The 27,044-nt window shown below is 46.9% G+C and overlaps 1 protein-coding gene across 2 annotated transcripts in view; it reads left to right on the top strand.

Annotated features, from left to right (window-relative positions):
- Positions 1 to 19,479: 19,479 nt before the first annotated feature.
- Positions 19,480 to 27,044, top strand: part of HIF3A (hypoxia inducible factor 3 subunit alpha) — a 65,163-nt gene continuing 57,598 nt past the window's right edge. Inside the window, exon 1 of one of the 2 annotated variants that reach the window (XM_083455094.1) lies at positions 19,480 to 19,615. In XM_083455094.1, coding sequence (XP_083311220.1) covers positions 19,590 to 19,615 — 26 coding nt within the window. In that variant the 5' untranslated portion in view covers positions 19,480 to 19,589. Of the gene's footprint in view, positions 19,616 to 22,678; positions 22,822 to 27,044 lie in introns of those variants that run through there. The other variant, XM_083455095.1, reaches the window with a different exon arrangement.

The raw sequence follows: 27,044 nt of genomic DNA, 5'->3' as shown, positions 1-27,044 counted from the left end.
GATGACACCAATGTCATATGGACACTGGGGAAAAAGCCCCCTTTTAATATCTTAAAACAATGTATTATTTGTTAGAAAATATGGAATTGCATGCAATCAAAATTCCACTGCACAGACAGTAAACCATAATTCATTTCATTAAACCCTGTCCAATTAAAGAAACATTTATTTAGTTTTATTTAAATCTAGATTTTTTTAAAAAAAACGCTTGATAATTCACCCTACTTACTCTAGTTCTTTTAAAATACATTTTGGACTTTAAAAAATCTTGATAATTTCCCCCCAAATTAATGAGCAACCCTCACGTTTTCCCATTTTTTGCCTGGTTTTTCTCCTGTTAACATTCCGAGGGTTTTCCTTTAATAGCTTTAACAACATCCTGGACCTTTAATGTCTTGAATAGTAATTTTTGCATCCCTATGATCTCATAGTCACCATTCTTACTACAACAAATTATTAATTTATTTCATAATATTTCATTTGTAAACAAAACAAACAAAAAACACAAAAACCCTTAGAGTGGTTTACAAAAAGATGAGACAATAAAATCAAGAACAGACACAAAAATAAAGTGGCAGGCAATTTATTACGGACCAGAACTCCTACAAATAACCAGGCAAAAGGTCTTCAGTGAATTATGCTCCGATTATTTTTACAGATAAAATCATTCCCAGTATCTCTAAATACCTGGACATAATCAACAGTTAAATAACTACCCTGTTCTGTTGGGCTAAAGGAGACGTCCGGATCCTGTGTCCTCCGAACCATGATCCTGCAAGCCAGATTGGTGAAACCTGTGAAAAATGTGTTTTAAAAGCAGTTTACAGCATGGGAGTTTGTTTAACATAAACATGTTAGAGGTTTGGGCTTGAATCACATCACTCTTCAGCTCCATGTCATCCACTGTCAATCAAAGTGAACCGAAAGGTAGGGTTTGGACACAATCTAAGAGAACTGGAGCACTATGGAATTAACACCGAAACCTGAAAATAATTGCATAAATAGCCCTTGTAAAATCATTATTAAAAGGTTTGATCAGGGAACGAAACAGCAGGGATAACCAAATATCCAACTCCCATAAAATTGTTTCCACATTGTTTTTAATAAAAGTTACCATTCGAATATTTACTTGAAACTTTTTTTTTTCCTTTTTAAATGACAGTTATTCTTCGAAGGGGACAAAAGTGTATTATTTAAATTAAATAACGGTTTGGAATTAGCTCTTTCCTGTGTTGAAAAAGAAGAGGAAGGAATTGTAAGTGCTGGATGGAGATGTGTCTCTTGAAAGGGAAACAAATAATTTTATTTAAACGAACGAATTTTGGCAAATGAATAAGGAAATAAAATAATAATAATAATAATAATAATAATAATAATAATACCTTTATTGTCATTGTACAACCTGTGTACAATGAAATTAAAAAGCAGATCGTTCTGAATAAAGAATCGGAATGAATTTTTCATAGCTGGCCACATATACTATGGATCTAGCTTTAATACAATATTTACAACACTTTAAATTGTGTTGCAGATCACAGTTTGAATGGTCCCGAGAACAAAATTCTCAGCTTCTTGTGAGATTCACAAGACAAGTCTTTATTACGGTCTTTGTGACACTAGTCAACTTGGGAACCTAAGAACAGAGAAATAAGAGATAAGTAACTTTTGTTTCTCCCCAAGGCAAGGGGTCTGTTTTACTATTATCAACATTTTCACATCCCTAACAAGTACCGTGCTTACAAAAAATTATCATTTCTATCTAGAGCAAGAAAAAAAACTTGATGCTTTTGAAAGCAGCTTTGTTTCAGGACTTAATATGTTTCACGTTCCCCTTCCCTAAAGATCTGTTTTTGTGTGTGTATCATTTTCTGTTGTCATGTGTATAACCAGGAGGTTATAACAGTCTCAGGCTTATGGCATCTACTTTGTTTTTTTAGCAGCACCAAAAGATCTGCCAACTTGTGTCCAAACAGGGAAAAAAAATACCCTTAGGGTAATTCCTGCTGATCAAACACTGGGCATTCATTATGATTTGATTGCAAGGAAATGGTTGTTTAAATGGGCATTTACTCTGATTTGTTTGTGGGGAGGTTAGATGACATTGTGTCAAAGCAAGAGTTATCCCACAGTTTGCATTCCACCGTCAGTTTGCTTCACTGCAATAAGCAAATCTGAGCGAAGCAGTTTTGTTGCCCTAGACAACTACAATTGTGTGATCTGAATTTGCCGGCGTGCGATGGGATCTCAGCTGTATGTAGCGATACTGTGGACATGCCCTTAAGACTGAACAAATCCTGCGTCCGGGCATTATTTCCAAATACCAGAACTGAACTGGAGTTTACAATCTTTCCACACAAAAACCAATTCCAGTATCTTCATTTCAACAGTATGGTTTTGCAGAGAAGGGAGTCGTTTTGTTATCGCTGTTGTTAAAAAAAGCTGGAAATCCTCGCCAATCGACTTTAGATCACTCTACCAAGTAGATCCCACCCTGATAGGAAGCTCATCTATGTCTTGCTGTTTCGTGTGCATGGCAAAGCTTCCTTTACCTCCACGAATTTTCCATCGTCTGTATGACGCTCTGTTCCAAATCCCTCACACCTTTTCCTCCCACAATTCGGATATTCCCCTACCAGGGATGCTCCGAAAATGAGAGGACATGAGAAAATCTGGAGTGAGGGAAGTGTGGAAAGGCTGCGGGAAGGTGGTTTCTTTGTTTTGTACTTGTTTTTTCTTATTTTTTTACTTGTGTGCTTTTATCTTGCATTTTTATATTTTGAACCACCGATGGAGGATGGTATACAAATAATAAATAATGTATATGTTATGTACTGAGTTGAATAGGATCCAAAATGAGCAGTCTGATTGGCCCTAGAACAATAGGATTCAGAAAGCAGCGGTCTGATTGGTCCTGGAACAATAGGATTCAGAAAGCAGCAGTCTGATTGGTCCTAGAACAATAGGATCCAGAATGCAGCAGTCTGATTGGTCCACAGGAGCCACCCAATCCAGCTCCATGTGGAAGTGAATCCGCAACCTGATTGGTCTACAGGAGAATCCCGGAATTAGCCAATCACATGGGGCTCATTGTGTAAATAATGTATTTAAAGTAGACATTCTGGGGGAACTCCCATTCCTCCTCACCACTATGAACTGAATAAAGAGCATGAAATCCACTCTCGACTCAGAGTATATTTCAGTATAATAAATAATAAAATTTGGAAGGGAATGCCACATGGCCAGCAGAGAAATAATGGAAGCATGGGAAGTTCCCTGTCCACAACAAACAACAGTGTGGATGAATGCCTAGACTACACAGAAGAGGACCCACAAACACGAATGTGCCTTATCTTCAACAACAACTCCGCACGAATTAGTGCGAGCGGCAGTGGGCGCCATTTTGATTTGTCACCACCTCAGGCCCCCATATGGCTTTCGCAGGCCTTGAGTTGGTTCCAGCCCATGAGTTCCTTCACTGGCCATCTTTCCCCCACTGTTGTTGTCACCATCAGATCCTTTCACTTCCATTAAAACCGCCGCTTTGTCAAGTCCTGCCAGCCCTTCTGCTTCTTTCAGCTCCTGTCAGGCCCCGGCCATCTTTCCGCACTTGGCGGCCCTCCTGCTCCCGTCTCTCAGCATCTGGGCAGCTGAGGAGGCATGGCCGGGCTCCCGTCAGCCGGGATCAGATTCCTGTCAGAATTGGCGAAGGTTTCGGGCCTCTTCACTTGACGTCCGCCTTCCAAAGCCCTTTATCTTTGCTACTACTGGCACAAAATGGAGGCCGGCGATTCCGCCACAGCACCTAGCACTGTCTTATCGTGCGTTGAGTCTCTCTCTCACGTGTCGTGTGGGAGCCATTTGGTCAACAAGGCAGAACCCGCTGGGGGCTCAGATAGGGTTGCCATATTTCCAAAAGTGAAAATCCAGACACAAAAGTTGTTGAGCTAATAAAAATTTGTTTCTGAGGTATTTTTGAGGACATTCGCAAACAAACAAACTCCACTTTTTCTTTTTCTTTTTCAAAATTGCCAAAAAATAATAGAGAGTTTTTGAGCTATATTTTAAAGGAAATTTGCAAAAAAACAACAACCCCCAAACCCAACACTTTCGATATGTGCTACCATACACCCGGATTTTCCTGGACATTTTAACCGATTTCTGAAAATTCCGCCCGGACGTTATTTTTGGCGGACAAATCCCAGATATGCCGAGGAAATGATGGATGTATGGCAGGCCTATCGTTCAAGTGCCACATTAACGATGGCCCTTTTGTGGAGCAAATCGTTTTTATTTCCAACTTATTCTAGGAGGCCTCAACAAGACATTCAGTGTAACTGGGTGTCAGCTCTTGGGCTTAAAGGCATCATAAGCTATTCTTATAGGGACGCGGGTGGCGCTGTAGGTAAAACTTCAGTGCCTAGGACTTGCCGATTGTATGGTCGGCGGTTCGAATCCCCGTGGTGGGGTGAACTCCCGTCTTTTGGTCCCAGGTCCTGCCCACCTAGCAGTTCAAAAGCACACCAGTGCAAGTAGATAAATAGGTACCACTTTATAGCGGGAAGGTAAATGGCGTTTCCGTGTGCTGCGCTGGTGCCGGCTCGCCAGAGCAGCTTCGTCACGCTGGCCACGTGACACTGGAAGTGTCTCCGGACAGCGCTGGCCCCCGGCCTCTTAAGTGAGATGGGCGCACAACCCTAGAGTCGGACACGACTGGCCCGTACGGGCAGGGGTACCTTTACCTTTACCTTTAAGCTATTCTTATTTTATTTATTCAATCTGTATACTGCCCTATATCTGTAGATCTCAGGCCGGTTCATAAAAGCACACAGGGTTGTGTTTTTCCCCCTTTTTCTTTCCTTTTGCCTTGTTTCAGAGTACCAGCATCTTGCCTGCACTTCAACATGGGGGACAAAACCCCCCAACAAACGTCCCCTAGGTCTGGCCAGGAACTCCCATAATTTGACGTCAGTTTCTCATGACACAACAGCTTCCATGTTTTGCTGCCTCAAGCAGCTTGCGCTGACAGGTTTGCTTCCCCCCCCCCCGCCACCCTAAACCCTTTTGTTTCACTTTGGTGCCTTGGGCCACAGAAAACACCATACATTCAAAGCACAATGGTACTATTTTAAATCAGTGGTGACTTCACCCAAATATTTATGGGAACTGTGGTTCGTTAAGGGTGCTGAGAGTTGATGGGAGACACACACACACATATATATATTCCCCTCACGGTGCCACAGTTCCCAGAGTGGTTTATCACCCACAGCATAGCTGGCAAGCGTCCCTTATTTGGCGGCACAGTCCCTTATCCCAGCGTAGTGTCCCGCTGCTGTCCCTTATTGATGGATGTCCCTTAAATTTCCCGGGTTTCAAAGGAAGCAGCTCCTCTCCCTCCCTCCCTGCCGGCCAGGGAGGAGGGAGGCTCCAACTGTGTTTCTTGGCTGCCCGGCCTCCTCTCACCAGCCTCGGCCCCCGGGAACCCCTCCCCGCCGGGACTGGCGGGAGCCTCGGGCCCTTCCGCCACCATCCTCCTTGTGGCCGCCAAACTGAGCGTCTCTGACTGGGGCCTCCCCTCTGCCCGTCACCGCCGTGCCCGCTCCCGCTAGGCCGTACTGTGGCTGTGCCGCCAAAGGACCCGGATGAGATGGGCACCCTGGCATGGCCTATGAACTGATGAGGAGCCTTGAGAGGAGAGCGAGGGCAACCATAGAGAAAGCAGTTCAGAGAGAGGAGGAAGAGGAGGAGGCGGAGGCGCGGGCAGGTGTTCCAAGGGCTACAAGGGAAGGACCGCAAGCGCTTCTCCCATAGATTTGTAGTGGTAGACTAGCATAGATGGTCTGATCTGCGGGTTTACTTTGGGCGCTATTTCCACACACACCCTCCTCCCACCACGCCTGATGGAACTGAGAGCTGCAGATGGAGCACGAGAGAAAAGATCCAGAACTGCAGCAGCATCTTCGTAGCTTGGACTTGGTTTTGCGCGAAAAGTGGTTGCTGCTTGTAGTTATTTAATTGCAGTATTTCATTGGCTGGTGTCTTGAGCAGCAACCTCTGGAAACGAAGGGCTAAAAACCGGCGCTGCTCTCCAAAATTATCTGGTCCCTTTTAACTGGTTGACTAAAATCCCTTATTTTTGTTGCTGGTCCCTTATTTTCAAGGCTGCTGGTCCCTTATTTTCAAATCTGTAAGTTGACAGCTATGACCCATAGGGAACTCTGGGAGCTGTAGCTCTGTGAGGGGAATATGGCTACTGACCTTGGTAGCCACATATTGTGACTAATTCTTCAGTTATCTTCTGAGCTCTCTTAAGTTTCAGAGTCGGTTTCTTTGCGAGAGCCAGATACCAGACTAATGTGGCACTCGAGTCCTTCCTATCTTTCTGGCGCATAACACATTTTCAGTTTAATATAGACCGAGCCCTGGAAACGTCAGAGCTTTATTATTATCATTTCTTTGCATCACCCACGGTTGAAACTCCACACAAAGGAATGAAATATGCGGAAGGATCAAAGGCAGCTGAGGAGGGTGGCATTTACGCCTCATATGCCTGTCTCTATTCTTTTTTGAGAGACTGCCATCAGTGCAAGGGAATGATCATGCGCAAGGAATCGCCAGTGTGGTGCCTTCGTCCCTGCAAGCGGCTCCTATGGCGCCCATCAAAGTTCTCAGTACATTTCCCCTGAAAAACCATGGTCGCCTCTTCCTCCTCAGTCCTCGTTTGCTAACGAGGCCTCTCTGATAACACATCCCCTTGAACAGGTCCACGTTTCACCAAACAGCAGGGTTGGATATTGAATACCAGGATCATGGCGGCCATTTTGTGCAATGCCTGAGGCAGCCATTTTGTTGCTGGCACCCACAACCCTTTCTCAAAACCCCACAGGGTTGGCGTATGCATGAGAACAGAGGCTTCCGAATGAGCAAGGGACCCTTTGCACTGCCATGCAAGCTACTTCTGGGTGTTCAGTGCGGCACCAGGGCTGCCACCCTAAACACCTTTACCTGGAACGAAACCTTTTTTTCGGTCCGAGGGCCGCATTGCCCCGTTGGGAACCTTCCGGGGGCCGCATGACAAATGAAGGTCTCTGAAATCAATCCCTAGAGCATCTCTAAGAAGTGCTGGGAAATATTGCTCTGCCTGAAACCCTAGAGAGGCACTGCCGGTCAGAATCGGCAACACTGAACTAGATGGACTTAGTATGGTAGCTTCCTATGTTCTTAGGAACTCGGGGAGATTTATTTTGCCTAAACATGTCGACCTGGCTCCACATTTTCTCTAGCCGTGTCTGTTACATCAAGGTTGCTGGACTGTGACTCCCATCACCCCGATCGCTTGCTATGCTGCCTGCAGCTGATGGGACTTGGAGTCCAGCAACCCTATGTTCCCCATCCTATTCCTTTTTTATATATATATATAATATTTATTGCATTTTAAACAATTTAAACATTACAAAACCAAACAAGAACAAAAAACAAAACAAAACCAATACAATACAATATAAAGACACTACATAACACTAAACACATTAAACTAACAAACCCAAACAAAACAATTTAAAACACTCAAACAATTTCAATATCTTATCTTTCATTCACTTATTTCACCGACCTCCTCACACCTCCCTTTTTGTATTCCACTTCTGTCAAATGTTCCAGCAATTCCTTTCCATCTTCCTCTGCTATCTGTCGTATAATTATCTTAACACATTCTAACCTCATTTCACTTTAAAAATTCCATTAATCTATTTATGCTTAAATCCTTAGAACATTTCCACTAAAGCCATATAACTTCATTCCGACATTTAAACATTCATTAATTTTGCAGTATTTCTGTAAATAATCTTTAAACTTTTTCCAGTCTTCTTCCACCGACTCCTCTCCCTGGTCTCGGATTCTGCCAGTCATTTCCGCCAGTTCCATGTAGTCCATCAGCTTCATCTGCCATTCTTCCCGGGTGGGTAGATCTTGTGTCTTCCAATACTTCGCAATAAGTATTCTTGCTGCTGTTGTTGCATACATAAAGAAAGTTCTGGCCTTCTTTAACACCAATTGGCCGACCATTTGACCCCATCTTATTCCTAGGTGCTGTAGGAGGGGAGATGAAAAGGCTGCGCCTTGGTCCCCCCCCCCCCAGACTCCACTCTGGTAACAAAAGGCAGAGAGGAAGGTAACCCTATACTTCCATCAACCCCATTAGGAGAGAGGGGCAGCTGCCAGGCTTGGGGCTGGAGGAAGAAGCTAAGGTTTCTCTTCCTCCCGTCCCTCTATGAGGGTCTGGAGCCAACTGTGGGGTGGGGAAAACCCACCAAGGATTTTGAGGCTCAGAGAAAAGGCTTGCAAATGGATTGAAATTTTTTTTGGGGGGTGTCCTGAGTACAGTGGCAGTCACAGGGATGGGAAGGAATTGGGTTCAGTTAGCATTGAGAGATTAATCTAGCTAATTTGCACCTTCTGAAACGGCAGGAGAGCCCAGCCATCCTCGGAAATCCACACCTCTCCAGATTTTGCAATGCAGTTATCCAGCTGAGTGCACAAAAAATCCCAGCAAAGTAATAATAATAATAATAATAATAATAATAATAATAATAATAGTAATACATTTTATTTATATCCTGCCCTCCCCAGCCAAAGCCGGGCTCAGGGCGGCTAACAACAATAATATAATACAACATTCTGAAACATTAAATTAAAATTAATTCAACTCAAATTGATGGCAACCATTAGGCTAAGGTTCTGTGAAGATTGCCAAAGGAGGGAGTCAGGCTGTGCCCTGACCAAAGGCCTGGTGGAACAGCTCTGTCTTGCAGGCCCTGCGGAAAGATGTCAAGTCCCGCAGGGCCCTGGTCTCTTGTGACAGAGCGTTCCACCAGATCGGGGCCACGGCCAAAAAAGCCCTGGCTCTGGTTGAGGCCAGCCTAACCTCCCTGTGGCCTGGGATCTCCAAGATGTTTTTGTTTGAAGACCTTAAGTTCCTCCGTGGGACATACCAGGAGAGGCGGTCCCGTAGGTACGAGGGTCCTAGGCCATGAAGGGCTTTAAAGGTTAAAACCAGCACCTTGAACCTGATCCTGTACTCCACTGGAAGCCAGTGCAGCTGGTATAGCACTGGGTGAATGTGATCCCGTGGCAAGGACCCCGTAAGGAGTCTCACTGCAGCATTCTGCACCAGCTGGAGTTTCTAGGTCAGTCTCAAGGGCAGCCCCACGTAGAGCGAGTTAATGCACACAGATGTATACATTAGCGAACATAATGTACAAAAATGGCGTCGCTTTGCAGTGCAGTCCCCCACACAAAAACTGCGTGCCAAAATTCGCACACCATTAAAGAGCACATTGAATGTATCTGCGAAAACAGCGTATGAAAATGCATTATACTGAGGAAAAAACTGCTTGCAGAAAAGAGGCATATCCAGCAATATTGCATACAGTACAGAAATTCATACTCAAATGCTGACAAATTTTCATGAGGACTTTTTTTTAAAGTTGCAAACTGAGTAGGGTGGATGGCAGTTGTGGTCCAAAACTCCTGAAGGGCATCTCTCCAACGTTGTCTTATCCAGAGGTAGAGCTCCTGTGGAACTCCACGCCACTTGGGGAAAACGTTGAGGGTGTCACAGGACGGCTGGACACAGGAACTTCTGAGCTGTTCAGAAACCTCTTCTCTCCCACAGCTTCTCCAACTTTGTCACAGATCATAGAAAGGTGTATATATCTTTTTTCTCACCGCCCCAATTCCCTCTCATCCCGCTACACCCCAAGGAGCAATTCTTTAGCCTCACACTCTTCTGCTTGGGTCTGCCTGCTGAATTCTGTTAAAGGGCTTTCTTTCAACAACCTCATTAGTTAAGTGATGAGGTTAAGAGGGGACCCGTCTGCCTGGCTGCCCTCTGGTGAGGACGGACGGGATTTATCCATCAGCAAGATATTCCCATAAAGTCTGCACTTCTATTGTGGCTTCCACAGATGGAGAAAAATGGAAAATGAAATGTAGCTGAACGACAGATTAAGACGATGGTTTCAGCGCGGGATTAATTCTTCAAGGCGAGAGCTCGGGAGGGTCTCTTGCCAGGACCATCCTCTGATCTTCTAGCAAAGTTTTGTATTTTTTGACAGACTAGCTTATTTTCACAAGTTGATCGTGGGCCTGAGTGCGGGCAGCGAACACAACTCAGTGATGGTGGTACCTGATCACATTCACACCTGTTTTGCTACAACAAGATGCAACATTCGGCTGTTCACTGAGAGTGCTTACTCAGAATCATAACGTAGAGGAATTGTGCCTTAATAATTAAAAATGAACAAACACAAACCCCTGTGTTGCAAAATCTAACAACCTACAAAAATGTGAACGCAACGCGCTGGCTAATAACTATTAGTGAATGTATATATATTTGGTTGTGATGTCATTCAAAATATACGAACAAGCCACTCCAAAATTATGTATACAGTGGTACCTCGGGTTAAGAACTTAATTCGTTCTGGAGGTCTGTTCTTAACCTGAAACTGTTCTTAACCTGAAGCACCACTTTAGCTAATGGGGCCTCCCGCTGCCACTGGAGCACAATTTCTGTTCTCATCCTGAAGCAAAGTTCTTAACCTGAGGTAATATTTCCGGGTTAGCGGAGTCTGTAACCTGAAGCGTATGTAACCAAAACTGTATGTAACCCAAGGTACCAGTATATCATAGAATCATAGAATCATAGAGTTGGAATAGACCACAAGGGCCATCGAGTCCAACCCCCTGCCAAGCAGGAAACACCATCAGAGCACTCCTGACATATGGTTGTCAAGCCTCTGCTTAAAGACCTCCAAAGAAGGAGACTCCACCACACTCCTTGCCACAAATTCCACTGTCAAATAGCTCTTACTGTCAGGAAGTTCTTCCTAATGTTTAGGTGGAATCTTCTTTCTTGTAGTTTGGATCCATTGCTCCATGTCCGCTTCTCTGGAGCAGCAGAAAACAACCTTTCTCCCTCCTCTATGTGACATCCTTTTATATATTTGAACATGGCTATCATATCACCCCTTAACCTCCTCTTCTCCAGGCTAAACATGCCCAGCTCCCTTAGCCGATCCTCATAAGGCATTGTTTCCAGGCCTTTGACCATTTTGGTTGCCCTCCTCTGGACACGTTCCAGTTTGTCAGTGTCCTTCTTGAACTGTGGTGCCCAGAACTGGACACAGTACTCCAGGTGAGGTCTGACCAGAGCAGAATACAGTGGCACTATTACTTCCCTTGATCTAGATGCTATACTCCTATTGATGCAGCCCAGAATTGCATTGGCTTTTTTAGCTGCCGCGTCACACTGTTGGCTCATGTCAAGTTTGTGGTCAACCAAGACTCCTAGATCCTTTTCACATGTACTGCTCTCAAGCCAGGTGCATATAACGCATATAACGCATCTCTCAAAATATACAAGGAAGAAGTCTCTCTGAAGTCTCGAAAGGACAGTATATCTGGAATAGTTCAACTGTTTCGGAATAAAGTCTTCATCAGCGAATAATTTTCAATGAAATATTCATACTAGTGGGGATCATGGTAGTGGATCAGTGCTCACTTCGGAGAGACATCTTCCTTTGAAACTTTTGTGAGACCTCTTCCTTTGAGAGACGGCCTATTCATTGATTTGTTTAATCCTTTGTTTGGCTCTGATACATATAACAACTTGTAATTACTTGTATATTTTGTGAGATGTGTTGTATGATATATACATCCTTTAGAGGTGGCTTGCTCGTATATTTTGAATGACATCACAACCGATGGTATATTCACTAACAGTTATTAGCCAGCGTGTTGCCTTCGCATTTTTGTTAACGGCTAAAACGGCAAGGGGGATGCGGGTGGCGCTGTGGGTTAAACCACAGAGCCTAGGACTTGCCGATCAGAAGGTTGGCGCTTCGAATCCCCGCGATGGGGTGAGCTCCCATTGCTCGATCCCTGCTCCTGCCAACCTAGCAGTTCGAAAGCACGTCAAAGTGCAAGTAGATAAATAGGTACCGCTCCGGCGGGAAAGTAAACAGCGTTTCCGTGCGCTGCTCTGGTTTCGCCACAAGCGGCTTAGTCATGCTGGCCACATGACCCGGAAACTGTATGCTGGCTCCTTCGGTCAATAAAGCGAGATGAGCGCCGCAACCCCAGAGTCGGTCATGACTGGACCTAATGGTCAGGGTTCTCTTTACCTTACCAACTCTCAGCACCCTCCACAAACTACAGCTCCCAGAATTCTTTGCGGGGAAACCACAGGTGGGGCTGTGGTTTAAACCCCAGAGCCTAGGGCTTGCCAATCGGAAGGTTGGCGGTTCGAATCCCCGCGACGGGGTGAGCTCCCGTTGCTCGGTCCCTGCTCCTGCCCACCTAGCAGTTCGAAAGCACGTCAAAGTGCAAGTAGATAAATAGGTACCGCTCTGGCGGGAAAGTAAATGGCGTTTCCGTGCGCTGCTCTGGTTCGCCAGAAGCGGCTTAGTCTTGCTGGCCACATGACCCGGAAGCTGTACGCCGGCTCCCTCGGCCAATAAAGCGAGATGAGCGCCGCAACCCCAGAGTCGGCCACGACTGGACCTAATGGTCAGGGGTCCCTTTACCTTCACCTTAAAACAGCAAGGGAAGCCACAGGTCCAGGGTCCCATATCTAGCCCTCCAACCAACTCTATCTGGACCCACACTGGCCCAGTTTTGCACCTTTTTGAGTGCTTTCCCCCCTGGGAAACCCCGATAGTGTAATTTGTTTGTCTGGATGGGGGATAGAGAGGGGTTATTGGCATCCATCTGTCTTGACCACAGAGAGGGCTTTGTGTGTAGAAGCCAGCCTACTTTGCAAAGGTACAATTTATAATCCTTGCTCCACTCACTTTCTCCTTTGGCTCTGCCCACCCCTGGGATGTGGCCCTCGACAGGTCTTCTTGAAGGGAATGTGGCCCCCGGGATGAAAAAGATTCCCCAGCCCTGGTCAGAGGTTTCCAGGTTTCAAGGGTAAAAAAATCAGTCAAGCCCTGGGATGAGTAGTATACTGCAGAAAATGACTGCCACGTGAAGGCATCCATGAAGGTAAGAACTGAGAATTATTTTGCTGGGTGACATTCAAAAATGTGTTAGAGAAGATTGTACCTGTGAATAATATTTATTTGTAGCTGCAATGATATGCCTTGGCAAAAAAATGAAAGCAACCCCCCTCCATCTCCCTGTAACATTTATGGAAAACCGCCGACGGGGACTGGGCTAATAGATTACCGGTAATTAGGTTTTAAAACAATCTTTATTTTAGCATTTTTTACAAAAGACTCCAAACTTACAATAAGTCTCTGGTGATGATCATCTGCCAGCAGGCAAAAGCATTTCAGGTCTCTGGCCTTTAAGCTGATCTGTACATATGGTGCTGCTTATTATAACCAGTGGTGGTTTGAAATATTTCTCTAACAAACAATGTTTAAAACAAGAGTACATTGTGCTTTCAGATTTGACGTAGGTGGTTAAAAATAATGTCCTTATAAAGCTTTTTTTTCTTCTCCACTGTAACAATAACTGGAGGTCTAAAATGGATGTTTACATGCCTTGTTGTGTGTGTATGTTGTTGTTTTTTTACTTTGCATATTGTTGATGTTCTTAACTGAATTTCATTATACTGGGTTGTATTTGCAAAGGTTGCTGTTAGCTACCCCGAACGTTTGGTGAAAAGGCAACTTGAACAAATTAATATAATACACTGCTAAAATATATGACTGTAATACATACATGTAATACATATTACTCTACAAAGTAGAGACATCACCTTGCCAACAAAGGTCTGTATAGTAAAAGCTATGGTTTTCCCAGTAGTGATGTATGGAAGTGAGAGCTGAACCATAAAGAAGGCTGATCGCCGAAGAATGGATGCTTTTGAATTGTGGTGCTGGAGGAGACTCTTGAGAGTCCCATGGACTGCAAGAAGATCAAACACATCCATTCTTAGGGAAATCAGCCCTGAGTGTTCACTGGAAGGACAGATCGTGAAGCTGAGGCTCCAAGACTTTGGCCACCTCATGAGAAGAGAAGACTCCCTGGAAAAGACCCTGATGTTGGGAAAGATGGAGGGCACAAGGAGAAGGGGACGACAGAGGACGAGATGGTTAGACAGTGTTCTCGAAGCTACAAACATGAATCTGACCAAACTGCGGGTGGCAGTGGAAGACAGGAGTGCCTGGTGTGCTCTGGTCCATGGGGTCACGAAGAATCGGACACGACTGAACGACTAAACAACAACAACAATACATATTCACATAAAATGTCCATCTGTTACGGTACTTAGTTTGGATGTATAAAGAAAATCAAGTAGGAAAGATTTTTACAAAAGGAACTTTTAGAGAAAGGGAACGTTTTATCAATTCTGTTTTTACAGCGGCAATCTCTGTGAGTCCACATTTCCATACAAACCGCTTCTCCTGCAATACTGTACTGGATAAACTTTCCCCAGTTTTCTATGGCTCAATAGTTTTGCCATCTTTCCCTAATTTTATCCCGGCCATTAATCTGAATGTACTAAATGAGCGTTGCAACATGATAACTGCGTGCCAGTTTTGATCTCACTGGCATTTGTGGTTTTACAAAATCCCTCTTTCAGTTGTGTGCTAGAAACATTTATTGTTTCCTGCAAAGAGGAAATCATTCAAACGTTAAGAAAGAGGAATGTTAAACTCAGATACTTTAATGGCAAACATGGCAGCCTTTTATTATTTTTTTAATAAAAAATTATTAGATACTTTATACTTATAAAAGAAAAACAGTAAAAGAAAAACAATACACAAATTCAACAAACAATACATCAACAACAAAAGAAAAAAGAAAAAAATACAATACAACAATGCAACATAAGGGGGGGAAAATACAAAAACACAAATCCAAATTTTTGTATCCAGATCTTTCATTAGCTTATTTCCTCGACTTCCTCGCACCTCCCTTTTTTGTATTCTGGTTCAAATTATCTGGTTCAACAAATCCTTTCCCTCTTCTAACATGGCAGCCTTTTATTACATTATTTAAAAAAACGGTGTGCAAGAACGTGATTGTGCAAATATTAACACGATAGAGAGTTGTGTGGATTAATTTGATCTGACAAACGTTGCTGCGTTAGAGCAAAAGCTTATACTGTACCGGCTTCTTAAGAAAATATATTGAAAAGGACTGAAAAATATTATTTTGAAGATGTGAAAACACTGTGACTTAATCCCTGCTTGGTTCGGGGGGGGGGGGATCAAATGTGTGGATGACAAAACTGCAGCTGCCTTTGTCAACATGACGCCCTGCAGATGTTTTTTGGGTTAACAACTTCCATCACCCACATCTGGAGGGCATCAGGTTAGCAAAGGCGGCACTTCAGTACTGGTACATTTCTTCCTGTTGGGGAAAAGGGAATCACTACAATGGAATTTCAGCTACACTGTTGGATCAGGAACCTTGATTGTGAGCCAACAGTGCCCTCTGGTGGACAATGGGAAAATGTTGTTTATTGGCAGCTCTTTCCCGTCTCTGAAATATATACTGCATACATCAGAGGAAGACATTTGCGCCGCTCCTTACTCAAAAGTGCTGCTCAAAAGTCTTTTATTGAGTATTCCAATAATTTCTGGATAAGGCACAAATTGGGGGGTGATCCTGGGTTACTGGAAGGATATTAATTTTTGAAGAAAAACGTAATTTAAAATCATAGAATCATAGAGTTGGAAGAGACCACAAGTGCTATCGAGTCCAACCCCCTGCCAAGCAGGAAACACCACCAGAGCACTCCTGACATATGGTTGTCAAGCCTCTGCTTAAAGACCTCCAAAGAAGGAGACTCCACCACACTCCTTGGCAGCAAATGACCTCATCTAGAGATTGTTTGGAGGCATTTAATAGGGGTAATGGAAAGAGGAAGCAATTTATATGGTGCAGGAATTTGTGGGATAAAAGAACCAAAGAGGAGGAATTGCTTTGGGTGATCTGCAGCGGAGTCGGTGAATCATTTATTTGAGGGTTATTTGGATGGGAAATGAGCCTTCTGCGACACTTTAATTCTGAATTTGCATCTTACGTGTATAACCGGGCACATGAAAAGCACATGAAAATTTCTGTCTGTGGACCCATGTTCCGAATCTTTTAAGTACTTTTGGTGGTATTCAACGGATTTTGCTCAGAGTGGACTTGCTGAAATTAATAGACTGAAGCTAGCCACGCTCATTAATTTAAGTGGGTCTATTTGGATGCAAGTAGATAAATAGGTACCGCTCTGGCGGGAAGGTAAACGGCGTTTCCGTGCGCTGCTCTGGTTCACCAGAAGCGGCTTAGTCATGCTGGCCACATGACCCGGAAGCTGTACGCCGGCTCCCTCGGCCAATAAAGCGAGATGAGCACCGCAACCCCAGAGTCAGTCATGACTGGACCTAATGGTCAGGGTCCCTTTACCTTTACCTTTATTCGGATGGGAAACTTAGCAATGCCCCTGTCTCTATTCCAGAATGAAACATCTGCAGCATCTGGACTCTGATGCTGTGGGGTTGGGAAAGTCATTTATATATCTGGAATCATTAAAACACCCAGAACAACTCTTCCACAATCCTTCACAACTTTTTCAGGCATCTTGTACATATAAATTCTTATTTCAACTAGCACGCTCCTCTATCATTTAAATAAGCCCACAGGAGCCGGAAAGAGGGCTGGGAAGGTGCCTGCCTGTTATGTATAAATAGACAGGGCGTTCCAGTGTTTAGAACAGGGGTCAGCAAACTTTTTCAGCGGGGGGCCGGTCCACTGTCCCTCAGACCTTGTTGGGGGCCGGACTATATTTTGAAGGGGGGGGAAATGAACGAATTCTTATGCCCCACAAATAACTCGGAGATGCATTTTAAATAAAAGGACACATTCTACTCATGTAAAAACACACTGATTCCCAGACCGTCCACGGGCCGGATTTTGAAGGCGATTGGGCCGGATCTGGCCCCCAGATCTTAGTTTGCCTACCCATAGTTTAGGCCCTGCCTCACAAAAAACTCAAAAAGTACAAATACAGCTGCATTGCAGGGGGTTGGACTAAATCAGGCATGGCCAAACTTGGCCCTCCAGATGTTTTGGGACCACAATTCCCATCATCCCTGACCACTGGTCCTGTTAGCTAGGGGTGATGGGAGTTGTAGTCCCAAAACATCTGGAGGGCCAAGTTTGGCCATGCCTGGACTAGATGATCCTCCGGGTCCTTTCCAACTCTACAATTCTATGATTCTGTGATTTTAAACAAGACAAACATCCTAACCAGGGGACACTTGTGGTGAAGAGCCATTTACAGCATTCATGTTGGAGAGCCAGTGTGGTGTAGTGGTTAAGAGCGGTAGTCTCGTAATCTGGGGAACCGGGTTCGCTTCCCCGCTCCTCCACATGCAGCTGCTGGGTGACCTTGGGCCAGTCACACTTCTCTGAAGTCTCTCAGCCCCACTCCCCTCAGAGTGTTTGTTGTGGGGGAGGAAGGGAAGGAGAATGTGAGCCGCTTTGAGACTCCTTAAAGGAAGTGAAAGGCAGGATATCAAATCCAAACTCTTCTTCTTCTTCTTCATCTGGGGAGGCTACACCCCCGCTTAACTTCAGGCGTGTTTTTTAGGGGAGGGGGGCAGGAATTGATGGAGAAGAATGTATAGTGGTACCTCGGGTTAAGTACTTAATTCGTTTCGGAGGTCTGTTCTTAACCTGAAACTGTTCTTAACCCGAAGCACCACTTTAGCTAATGGGGCCTCCTGCTGCCGCCGCGCCACCGGAACACGGTTTCTGTTCTTATCCTGAAGCAAAGTTCTTAACCCGAGGTACTATTTCTGGGTTAGTGGAGTCTGTAACCTGAAGCGTCTGTAACCTGAAGCGTATGTAACCTGAAGTGTATGTAACACGAGGTACCACTGTATTTCATGTTCTCACCTTGGTCTGTGGATTTATTCTGGGTGAAGCCAGTGGGGAAAGGGTTGATCTGGGTTTTGGAGAGCCTGAATTCTGTCTGTCAAGGAACCATGGGGTGGCCTTGGGCAAGTCCCTTCCTCTCAGATTTAATTCACCCGTGCATTAAATAGAGGGGCTCTATTAAAAAAAAGCAAAAAACAAGTAGACCTCAATTAAGATTCCCCCCAAAGAAGCATGAAGTCTGCACGCACACAGAAACCTTTTATAGAGATTTTATCACCCCATTGTATTGTATTGTATTGTGTTGTATTGTATTGTAAGCCACTTGGAGATCTTTAGCTGAAGAGGAGCAAATAAGTGCTTCAAATCAAGCAACTATATAAATGCATTAAAAATTACATCATAACATTGCATACTATGCATCCCTAGGGTGTAGAAACAGTACATTTCAGGCGCTGGATATGCTTAAATGCAAAGAAAAGGCTGCTGGAGCTTTCTCTCACCACACGGGGGCGCATTTATACAACCGTTTTAACATCTCCAGGCAACTGTTTTAAAGGCTGCGATCCTATATATCTGGATCCACTATGTCTGGGTGTGGAGTCGCTGAATTGGAGGGGGCTTCGCGGGCCAAACCCGTTCGATTCCGGGCTCGATGCAGGGAGTCACACTGAATTCAACTGGGAGGAATTTCTGGACAACCATATTTAGAAAGCGTTACACCGCTTACATCGACTGAAAATGAGCGTGTAAACGGGATTTGAAAGCCAAAAAGCAAGGTGATCGGTGAGAGATTTATTACATGGACGCACACGAGAGTAAACTCATCTCCATCACTGAATACCGAGCGGAGAGGGAACGAACGGCGCCGCGCTGCAGTTTCTAAATCCGAATTGACTCCAAGAATCAGAGTCACTCCCTTTCCCACACAAGGCCCTTGGACGGGTAGGGGCGGGGGATTCGCACCATTCTTCTGCACTGAGCTGAAGGTTTGTTTCCGAATCAAAAGCCCCCCCCCCCGAGCTTCAGTGCAGTCCACTACCAATTAAGCGTGCACACAGTCTTGCAGCTTTAATCCGGAGTCACTTCCCTTTGTGCCGAGCACACAGGTAAGACGCCCGGCTGATTTGCACGTCCCGGGTAAAGACGCTGCGATGGCCACCTTCGGAACGAATCCGGATCCGATGCACGGAACAGAAGCAGCGTGACTCTGGATTAACGCTAGCCCGGAGGAGCGCTCCGCCGGCCGCAGCACCCTGCGCGCTGCGATCCCTGCCCCTCCGCAGCCGCAGCGGAGCCCCCTCGCGCTAGCCAGCTGCCAACACTGAAAGTGGGGTGGGGGGGGGGTTGGGTAGGTGGGGAAGACCCCCCCCTTGGGTCTCGGAGTGGCATCCCCGGCGCCCAATCGGCGCGCGCACCAGCAAGCAGAAGGAGGCGTGCCAAAAAGCGCCTTGGATCTGCAAGGCTTGCGAGGGCGCGCGCGCGCGCGGTCGGGGGGGGCACCTTGGGGTGGGAGGGGGAGCCAATGGCACGGATGGGGGAGGGGCGGTGGGTGTAGCCTGAAGGGGAGTGGGCTTCGAGGAGGGGGAGAAGGGGGGGCGAGAGAGGCAAGGAGCGCAGGCGGAGAGGCAGGAGGGGAGAGCGGAGCGCGCGGAGCGAGGCGAGGCGGCTGGACCCGGGCAGGAGGCGCAGGAGAGCCAGCCATGGAGAATGGCTTGCAGTGTCCAAGGTAAAAAGCAAGGAAAGGTGGCTGGCTGGGTGGGGGTGCACGAAGCCCCCCCCTTCCCAGTTGTTTTTTTTTTGGGGGGGGTGTTGCACTCTTCCCGGGCGCGCGAGAAATCTGCAACCCAGCTCCCCGATTTGGAGAGGGGGTTGCGCAAACGCAGGGGGGAGGCATGCGCCCCTGATATATCGATATTTTGCAATGGTTTGCGCGCGCCACCCCCTCCCCCCCCGAGCGATTTATCTATATGTGGGGCGGGAGGGGGGGGGGGAGAGAGGAAATCTGCGGACTCATCAGATTCCAAAGTGGGGCTGTGTGTATTTTAAAACGCACAAGCTATGTGCGCGCCTGAGTTTTGGGGTTCCCTGGAAAGGGCTGGTTGGAGCCCTCCATTCTTTTGCTTCCTTGCGCAGTCCTGAGAACGTCCCACTCCCTTCTCACCCCCCAAAAAACTTCTAGATCTAGGTCTTCAGTAGTATGTTAAAGGGTGCCATTCTTGTGGGCAGCTTTTCCTGGCGCCATGGGGTGTGTGTGTGTGTTTGTGGAGGGAGGGGGTTGTGTGTGACCTTGTTATTCTCATCATTATTATTTTTTAATGAGTGAAACGACCAGCTTGTTTTCTTTTCCTTATTTTATTTGCATCTTGCTGGTCAATGTCACCCGACGGCTGCAGGAGGACATGGGGAGCCTCGGATGTGCAGTAATCCTGCAGAGCTGGAAAGAAGGAAGGGGGGGGGGTGTTCTCTTGGCCGCAAGGAGATCTAGTAGATTACAGTGGAGATCTGTGCCAAATGTAAACCAGCAAGGAGGGAGCGCAGGGTTCTGTAGCCAGCCACAAGTCTGGTCACCAACCCTAGCCAGCGAGCAGAATATCATGGAACAGGCCGAAGAAATCAACAACACAGGCTGTGTGATGTCTCTGCTTGTGGATCTGCTGCTTAATCTCCCCGCATACCTTGTTTACAGTGCTGCAATCTTTTTTATCATGGCCTCTCTCTCTCCCTCTCTCTCTGCTGGCTGCCTTTAGACCCCAGTTGAGAAATGCAAGCATACAAGATCGGACGGTTTCTCCATATGGAAAAGGGTTTTTTTGTTGCTTTCCTGGACCAATATTCCAGGAAACTCCTCCACTTTTATTACTTTTGCACCATTCCCCGATTTTGATTACCCGTTTAAATGGACGCTTTTCAAAAAAACCGAGGCAAGCGAAAGCTGCAAGGTGCATCTTCGCAAAGCTCTGCCTGTAAATCTGGCAGCCTTTGCCAGAAGTGAGTTGGCAGGAACCTCCGTACAGTAGCGGAGGAGAGCGATCCCTGAAAGGGAACGTGCCTGGACAGTGAAATGCACACCCAGTCGCTTCATAATATTTGCCGTTGTTGTTATTTACAATTATTTATAAGGTCCTTTGTAACTCGGAAAACTTGGCTTTCAAAAAAACGTTTTGGATTTTGGAGATTGTGGACGCTTTTGGTACTGAGAGGCTGCTCGCCTAGGCTGTTTAAATCGCCCACGAAGTTTTGAGGAGAGAAAGGGGCACCGGGGGGGGGGGGCGGCAGCAGCTGTTGGTTGGCAGGAAAATGCATGAAGTTTTGGTGTTCCAAAGGGGCGTTTAAAATTAGGCAGTGGCTACTGGATTGGAACAGGTATGCCAGCCAGCCAGCCAGAGCGTCATTTCAGATGTAGGTCAATTCCGTGGAGATCATCTCAGAATTGGGTTAAGGCAAGAATGAACAGGGTGACAGAGAGAGAGAGATGCATATATTATATGGGGGGGGGATGGCACAGGTGTGTGCTTTTCAGCTTCGTGAAAAGTAGGTCTTCGGATGTTGGCAGCCAGCACGGGTGTCTGGGTCTGGATGCGGGCTCCGTTGGGCGAATTCGACCGGAGCGAGCAAGGGCGTGTGGCCATGGCAGCGCCGACGTGCCCGGGTGGGTGTGTCGTGACCGTCCGCTCCGCTTGGTTTCTGGGCTGCGCAAATAGCTCCGCTAGACGTCCCGTGGACGGTCTTGGAGCCTGTTGCTGGGTAGGACACAAACTGGCACTGTGCCACCGAGGGCAGGAAGCCAACGTGGACTTAATTGTGTGTGTGTTTTTATCCTTTTAAAAAACCAAAAAACAAACAACTTCCCCCCTTTTTTTTTTGCCTCGCAGGCTGCAGGTCTCTCGTTAACTGTTGGTAAACCAGGGGTGGAGAGGGAGCTTGCCAGGGTGCAGATGTACCCCCCCCCCCCAATTTCCCCTGAATGAGGTCCTGTCAAAGTAAGGGAGAAAATAAGAACTCTCCCTTGAATTTCTCCAGGACTGTTTCCTGGAATAGCCTTTTAAAAGAAGTCACTGGTTGCCGCTCTTTTGGGAGAGCTGGACCGGAGGACCCTGGTCTGTCAAACGCCAGCACTTAACACCCCCCCCCCCCCCCCGCTCCAACAGCCCAATTAAAAGCCAGAGTGCACCTCTTTGCAATTCCCAGCTCCTGCTCAGTTGGTTTGTCTTTCCTGCCCCCCAAGGCATTCTTGCCCCCTGCTGGCTGGGGTAGGGGCTGCCGCTGACGATTTATTTATTTTTTTAAGACTTTCTCCTTTAAGGCAGAGATCCTGCAAAGCTGGCGCTGCGGGCCCTGAACTTTTGATCAGGAAAATCCACCTGTGGAATCTGGTTTTGAGTGCTTATCTGTCCTGTATCGCTGTGCCTGGTTTGTGACGCCAGCCCACCATGACCTTGCCTTTGGGAACATAGGAATCTGCCTGATACATTGGTCCGTTTCACCCAGTGTTGTCTATTTCAGCGACTGGCAGCACCGGCCCTCCAGCGATTTAGGCAGGAGTCTCTCCCAGCCCTGCCGGCAATTGAACCCTTTCCGTTCCAAGAAGCACTCTGCTGAATTGGGTCTCCTTCCGCCTCCATGTGATTCCCCTGGCACAGATTTCCCCCCTGCCCTCCTCCGGCGCCCCCTTGTGGCATCCCCGGAACTTGCTCACTCTCTGCTTTTCCCTCCGGAGTTTGCAGGCGGAATGGACTGGCACACGTCCCAACCCAGCCTCCTCCTCCTCCTCCTCCTCGCACATGTCCTTCCTCCGCAGCCTCGGCTGCTGGCTGTTCTCCTCCGGGCAGGGAAAGCCGGTGGACCTCATGTGCCGGATGGCGGGCGCATGACGGCTCTTGTGTACATCACGTGCTCCCGGCCCCGTGCCAGGCTGTGACGCGGGGGGCGGAGGTAGGGGGCAGTTCCTATTTGGGGATAGCAGTGCTCTTGGCTTGGGGCTGGCAGCGGCGGCCAGTGGGCGATGGGGGACGGCGGGGCAACAGGGCAGGAAGAGGGCCCTGGAGGCACGTCGCCCGCGGGCAGGGCTCCTTCGGAGGGTGAGTGTGGCACTGCCAGGGGCAAAAGGCAGCGGCAGCAGATGTGTGCCTGGCTTGGCTCCTCTCCCTGTTCTCTCTTTTCACTTTTCCTTCGGGCTATCTCTTTCTGCTCCTCGTTCTGCGCCCCTTTCGTCTTGACACAACGTCTCTCCCTTGACTTTCTTGTGCCCTCCTTCCCCTGCTGTCCTCTTGTCTGTTCTGTTACTTTCCCATTCACGTGGATTTTTTTCTCCTCCGCCTCTCCTGTCCTTTGTGTTTTCTCATTCACACAGACCCCTTCTTTCCTTCTTTGGAGCTACTGAATTTTCTCCTTTCCTCCGTTTGACGGGGGGGGGGGGGCACGTTCTTCTGTTTTTCCTGTTCGCATCCCAAATTTGTGGTTATGTCCTCAGTTACAGTTCGACTCACTTTCTTTTTCTTTTTGTGCATTTTACTTTCTCTTCTTCCCTCGAGTTCCCTCTCGGCCTTTCCATTCCCCTTCTGTTCTCATCCCCGTGTCCTTTTTAAATTAAAAAAAATCCAGTTCGCCTTCCTTGCGTTTTCGAAATTTCGGGAACCGTTTTGTTATTTTCCTTTCGATCTCCCTGTTTCTCCTTCTCCCAATCAGGCTGAAATGGCTCTTCTCCAACGAAGGGTTTACTTTTTGGGGTGGGACGGGGGTGTCTCTGGCCCCCTAGGCCTGCCTGACCCAGACATTGTTGGGGTTTCCAAGCCAGTCTTGGCTTGGACGAGGACAATCAGCGGCGGGAGAAATCTGGCGCCGCAAAAATTGGCGGCGGGAAAAACGTCTTGGCGCTAAATCACAGAACTGCTTTGGCTTATGTTCGTGAATCTTTAACTTGGGGTGAGACGTTTTCTCACCTTACTTGTGACCTGCATTTTGATTAACGGAATCTGAATGATGTGGTTGTGGCGGGGCTTTTTTGTTGTTGTTGTTAAGTGGTGGCACGTATATGGTTTATTTCTTCTGTTGATGGGGACAGAGGTTGATTGGCAAGAGAGATGATTTGATAAGAGTGGACGAGGAGTCAGGACTTAAGGGCTTGTTTCGCGTTTTTGTTCTTTCGCCATTTTGGAAGGGGCGGTAGCGGCTGCTCCAAGGCTGGAGCTTAGACTTGGAATATGTGACGCCCGGAATTTCTGAGGAAGGAGCCCTGGGATCCAGGACCCTGGAGTCCTCGTCTCGAGTCTCGCAGCGAGCTAGATCTCCGCCATCAGCTTTGAGGACGTGCCTCAGTTTCCCCCCTTGCAACCTAACTTCCCGACTGGGTGCCATTTTTATGCAGCGCTTTGTGGGTTCTGGAGGGAACTAACGATGGGATGTCGGGGACTGGTCTTCCAGCCTTGTGACTCGGGAAGATGTGGCGACTGTGAATGGCCAGCAGGGGGTGCTGGAAAAGATGGAGGTATTTGGTCCTCCGGGACATAAGAATGGTGTTGCTGTTTTCTCCTTTAACCCTTAAGCCCTAAACGACTCGGGCCCCAAATACTTGAAAGACTGCCTCCTTCCATGTAGACCCTCTCGGGTGCTAAGATCAGTGAAAGGGACATTATTTGTTGTTCCACTAGTCTCAGAAGCTTGTAGGGCAGTGGCCTGGGAGAGAGCGCCCTCTGCTGCAGCCGCTGGCCTGAGAAACTCCCTCTTTTGATGATTGAGATGCATACTTTTCAAGACCCGCCTTATTTTTGTGGTTGTAAGTTGTTTAACACTGTTTTTAATACTCCCGTCTTGCTCATTTTAGACTTCGGGGAGCCCTCATTGCAGGAATTCTTACCCCCCTGCACTGTGTTTCCGAGGTTGTGATCGCCAGGCACCCAGCGATTATTTTCCTAAAATGAGCACCTGGGCTCCGGGTAGCCTAATAAGAGAGCCATGCCCTTCCGTCTGCAAGTTGCTGGCTGCGATTGCACCCTTGGGAGGTAAATGTACTTTGTGCATGCTCAGAAGGCACTTTTTTTTTACTAGTTTGCATGTTTCAGGACCAGCTGTATGGCTGAGGCCTGGCTGAAATCTCGCCCCTCTGAGCACCAAAGCACAAAGCAGCGTTCCAGGAGGCAGAGGGTGACATTGTATTCTGGGGTGGTGGCGCAGGAATCTCACATGGGGAATGCTTGTCCCTCTTACTTCTAGTTATTTATTTTTTAACAAATGTGCAAACTGCTCTTCAAGGGAAAAAGAAAAGCTTCCCAGAGTGGTTCACAAGCGATGCACAATACAATATAAAATTTAAAACCATTAAAAAAAATATCATTGCAAACGTCGTTAGATGGAAACGTTCAAAGCCACCAAAAAGCAGAATAGTAGTTTAGCATTATGCAAAACTGCCAGAAGTCCTTAGATACGGTGCTTGTCTGATACCACGTGGGTTCAGATTCCACAGTTGTGGGGCCTTTGCCAAAAAGCTCTCGCCCTTGTGTGCCTGTCACCCTAACTTACCTTACCAGGTGGATGCCTGAGTGGGGCTTCAGAAGTACATCTGAAGGCTCAGGTGAGATGATACAGATCCATACGCTCTTTTGGGTAACATCCTGTTGATATGGATTCCCAGTCCCTAAAATTTTTTTAATGAGCCTTGCGGGACAGATAGGATGACTGCATGAAAGCCACTTTCTGCATTGAGCATCCTTAATAATTTTCTTCTTTGAACATCTCTGCCCTGGCCCCCGTCCATAGACAAATTCCTTCCTTACACCCCATTGTAACCTCAGGCTACTGACTTTATATTCCAGCCTTCCTGCAAGGATCGCAGGATGGTATGCACAGGGTTACCTTGTTTTTAATCTACATAACAACCTTGTAAGGTCGGCTTGGCTGAGACAGTCGTGACTTGGCCAAGGCTGCTCAGCATGGCAGTTGTCAGCTGTGGGTAGGGTTGGGTATATGTTGGGGGGACGGACCAGAGACTTTTGAGGATACCCACTTTGAGGATACGCCCATCTCCTCTGCTAGTGATTATATAGAGGCAGTAACATCCCTTGTGTGTCGGGAGCAATATTTGAAACAAACGTCCAGTGTCGTTTTCATAAATAAAGTAAGAGTCAGTGCTAGGAAGCAAAACCCTTTCCCCTAACCTCTGATGTGCCGAGGTTGGCTGTAATTGTGGAGCATTGAGAGAGAAGTCTTTGTACGCTCTCAGAGGCACTGCTTTTTTATTATTAACAAAAATCTCATTTCATTTTGCATGCCTTTGACTGAACAGGACCTGGGAGGGACCGCTCCTGTTGCTTTCTCTGCCCCCTCCCCATTGGGCTTTAGGGTCAAAAGGGGATTTGAATGCAGTGACCCACGTGATCCAAACCTGCTCTCCCTTTGTTCAACAACCTGTTGCCCCGGGGCTGATGGGAGTTGTAGTCCGAACTTCTGGAGGGCGGCCTTTCCGTAAAGGCCGCTGTATGTACTAGGCCAGTGTTCCCCAACCTTGGGCCTCCAGCTGTTTTTTGGACTACAATTCCCATCATCCTTGACCACTGGTCTTGCTAGCGAGGGATGATGGGAGTTGTAGTCCAAAAACAGCTGGAGGCCTAAGGTTGGGGAACACTGTACTAGGCCACATTCCCTTGAGGAAATAGTCAGGGGCGATTTGAAGTTACAGGTTCAGTGTGGCCAGGCTAGTACAGTGGTACCTCGGGTTATATACGCTTCAGGTTGCATACGCTTCAGGTTACAGACTCCGCTAACCCAGAAATAGTGCTTCAGGTTAAGAACTTTGCTTCAGGATGAGAACAGAAATCGGGCTCCGGCGGCGCAGCAGCAGCAGGAGACCCCATTAGCTAAAGTGGTACCTTAGGTTAAGAACAGTTTCAGGTTAAGTACAGAACTCCGGAACGAATTAAGTACTTAACCTGAGGTACCACTGTATTTGCTACCAGCCCACGGATGTGACCCTGGGCGTTTATGGATAGCCTGTTTCTGCTCCAGCCACACTGGACGACTTGAAGGCACAGGATATCTAAATCCTGTCTGTGAAATCCAACCAGGCCTCAAAACTGTCCAAAACTCCTTTTGTCTCCTAAAAATCCAAAACAGCTCTCCTCTGCTCTATCACAAGATGCTGGGCATAGGCAAAACATTACTTT

Source organism: Podarcis tiliguerta (genome assembly GCF_965153285.1).
Source record: "Podarcis tiliguerta genome assembly, chromosome: 8".
Taxonomy (NCBI): Eukaryota; Metazoa; Chordata; class Lepidosauria; order Squamata; family Lacertidae; genus Podarcis; species Podarcis tiliguerta.
The sequence above is the reverse complement of the archived record's forward strand: the minus strand, read 5'-3'. Positions and strand labels throughout refer to the sequence as shown.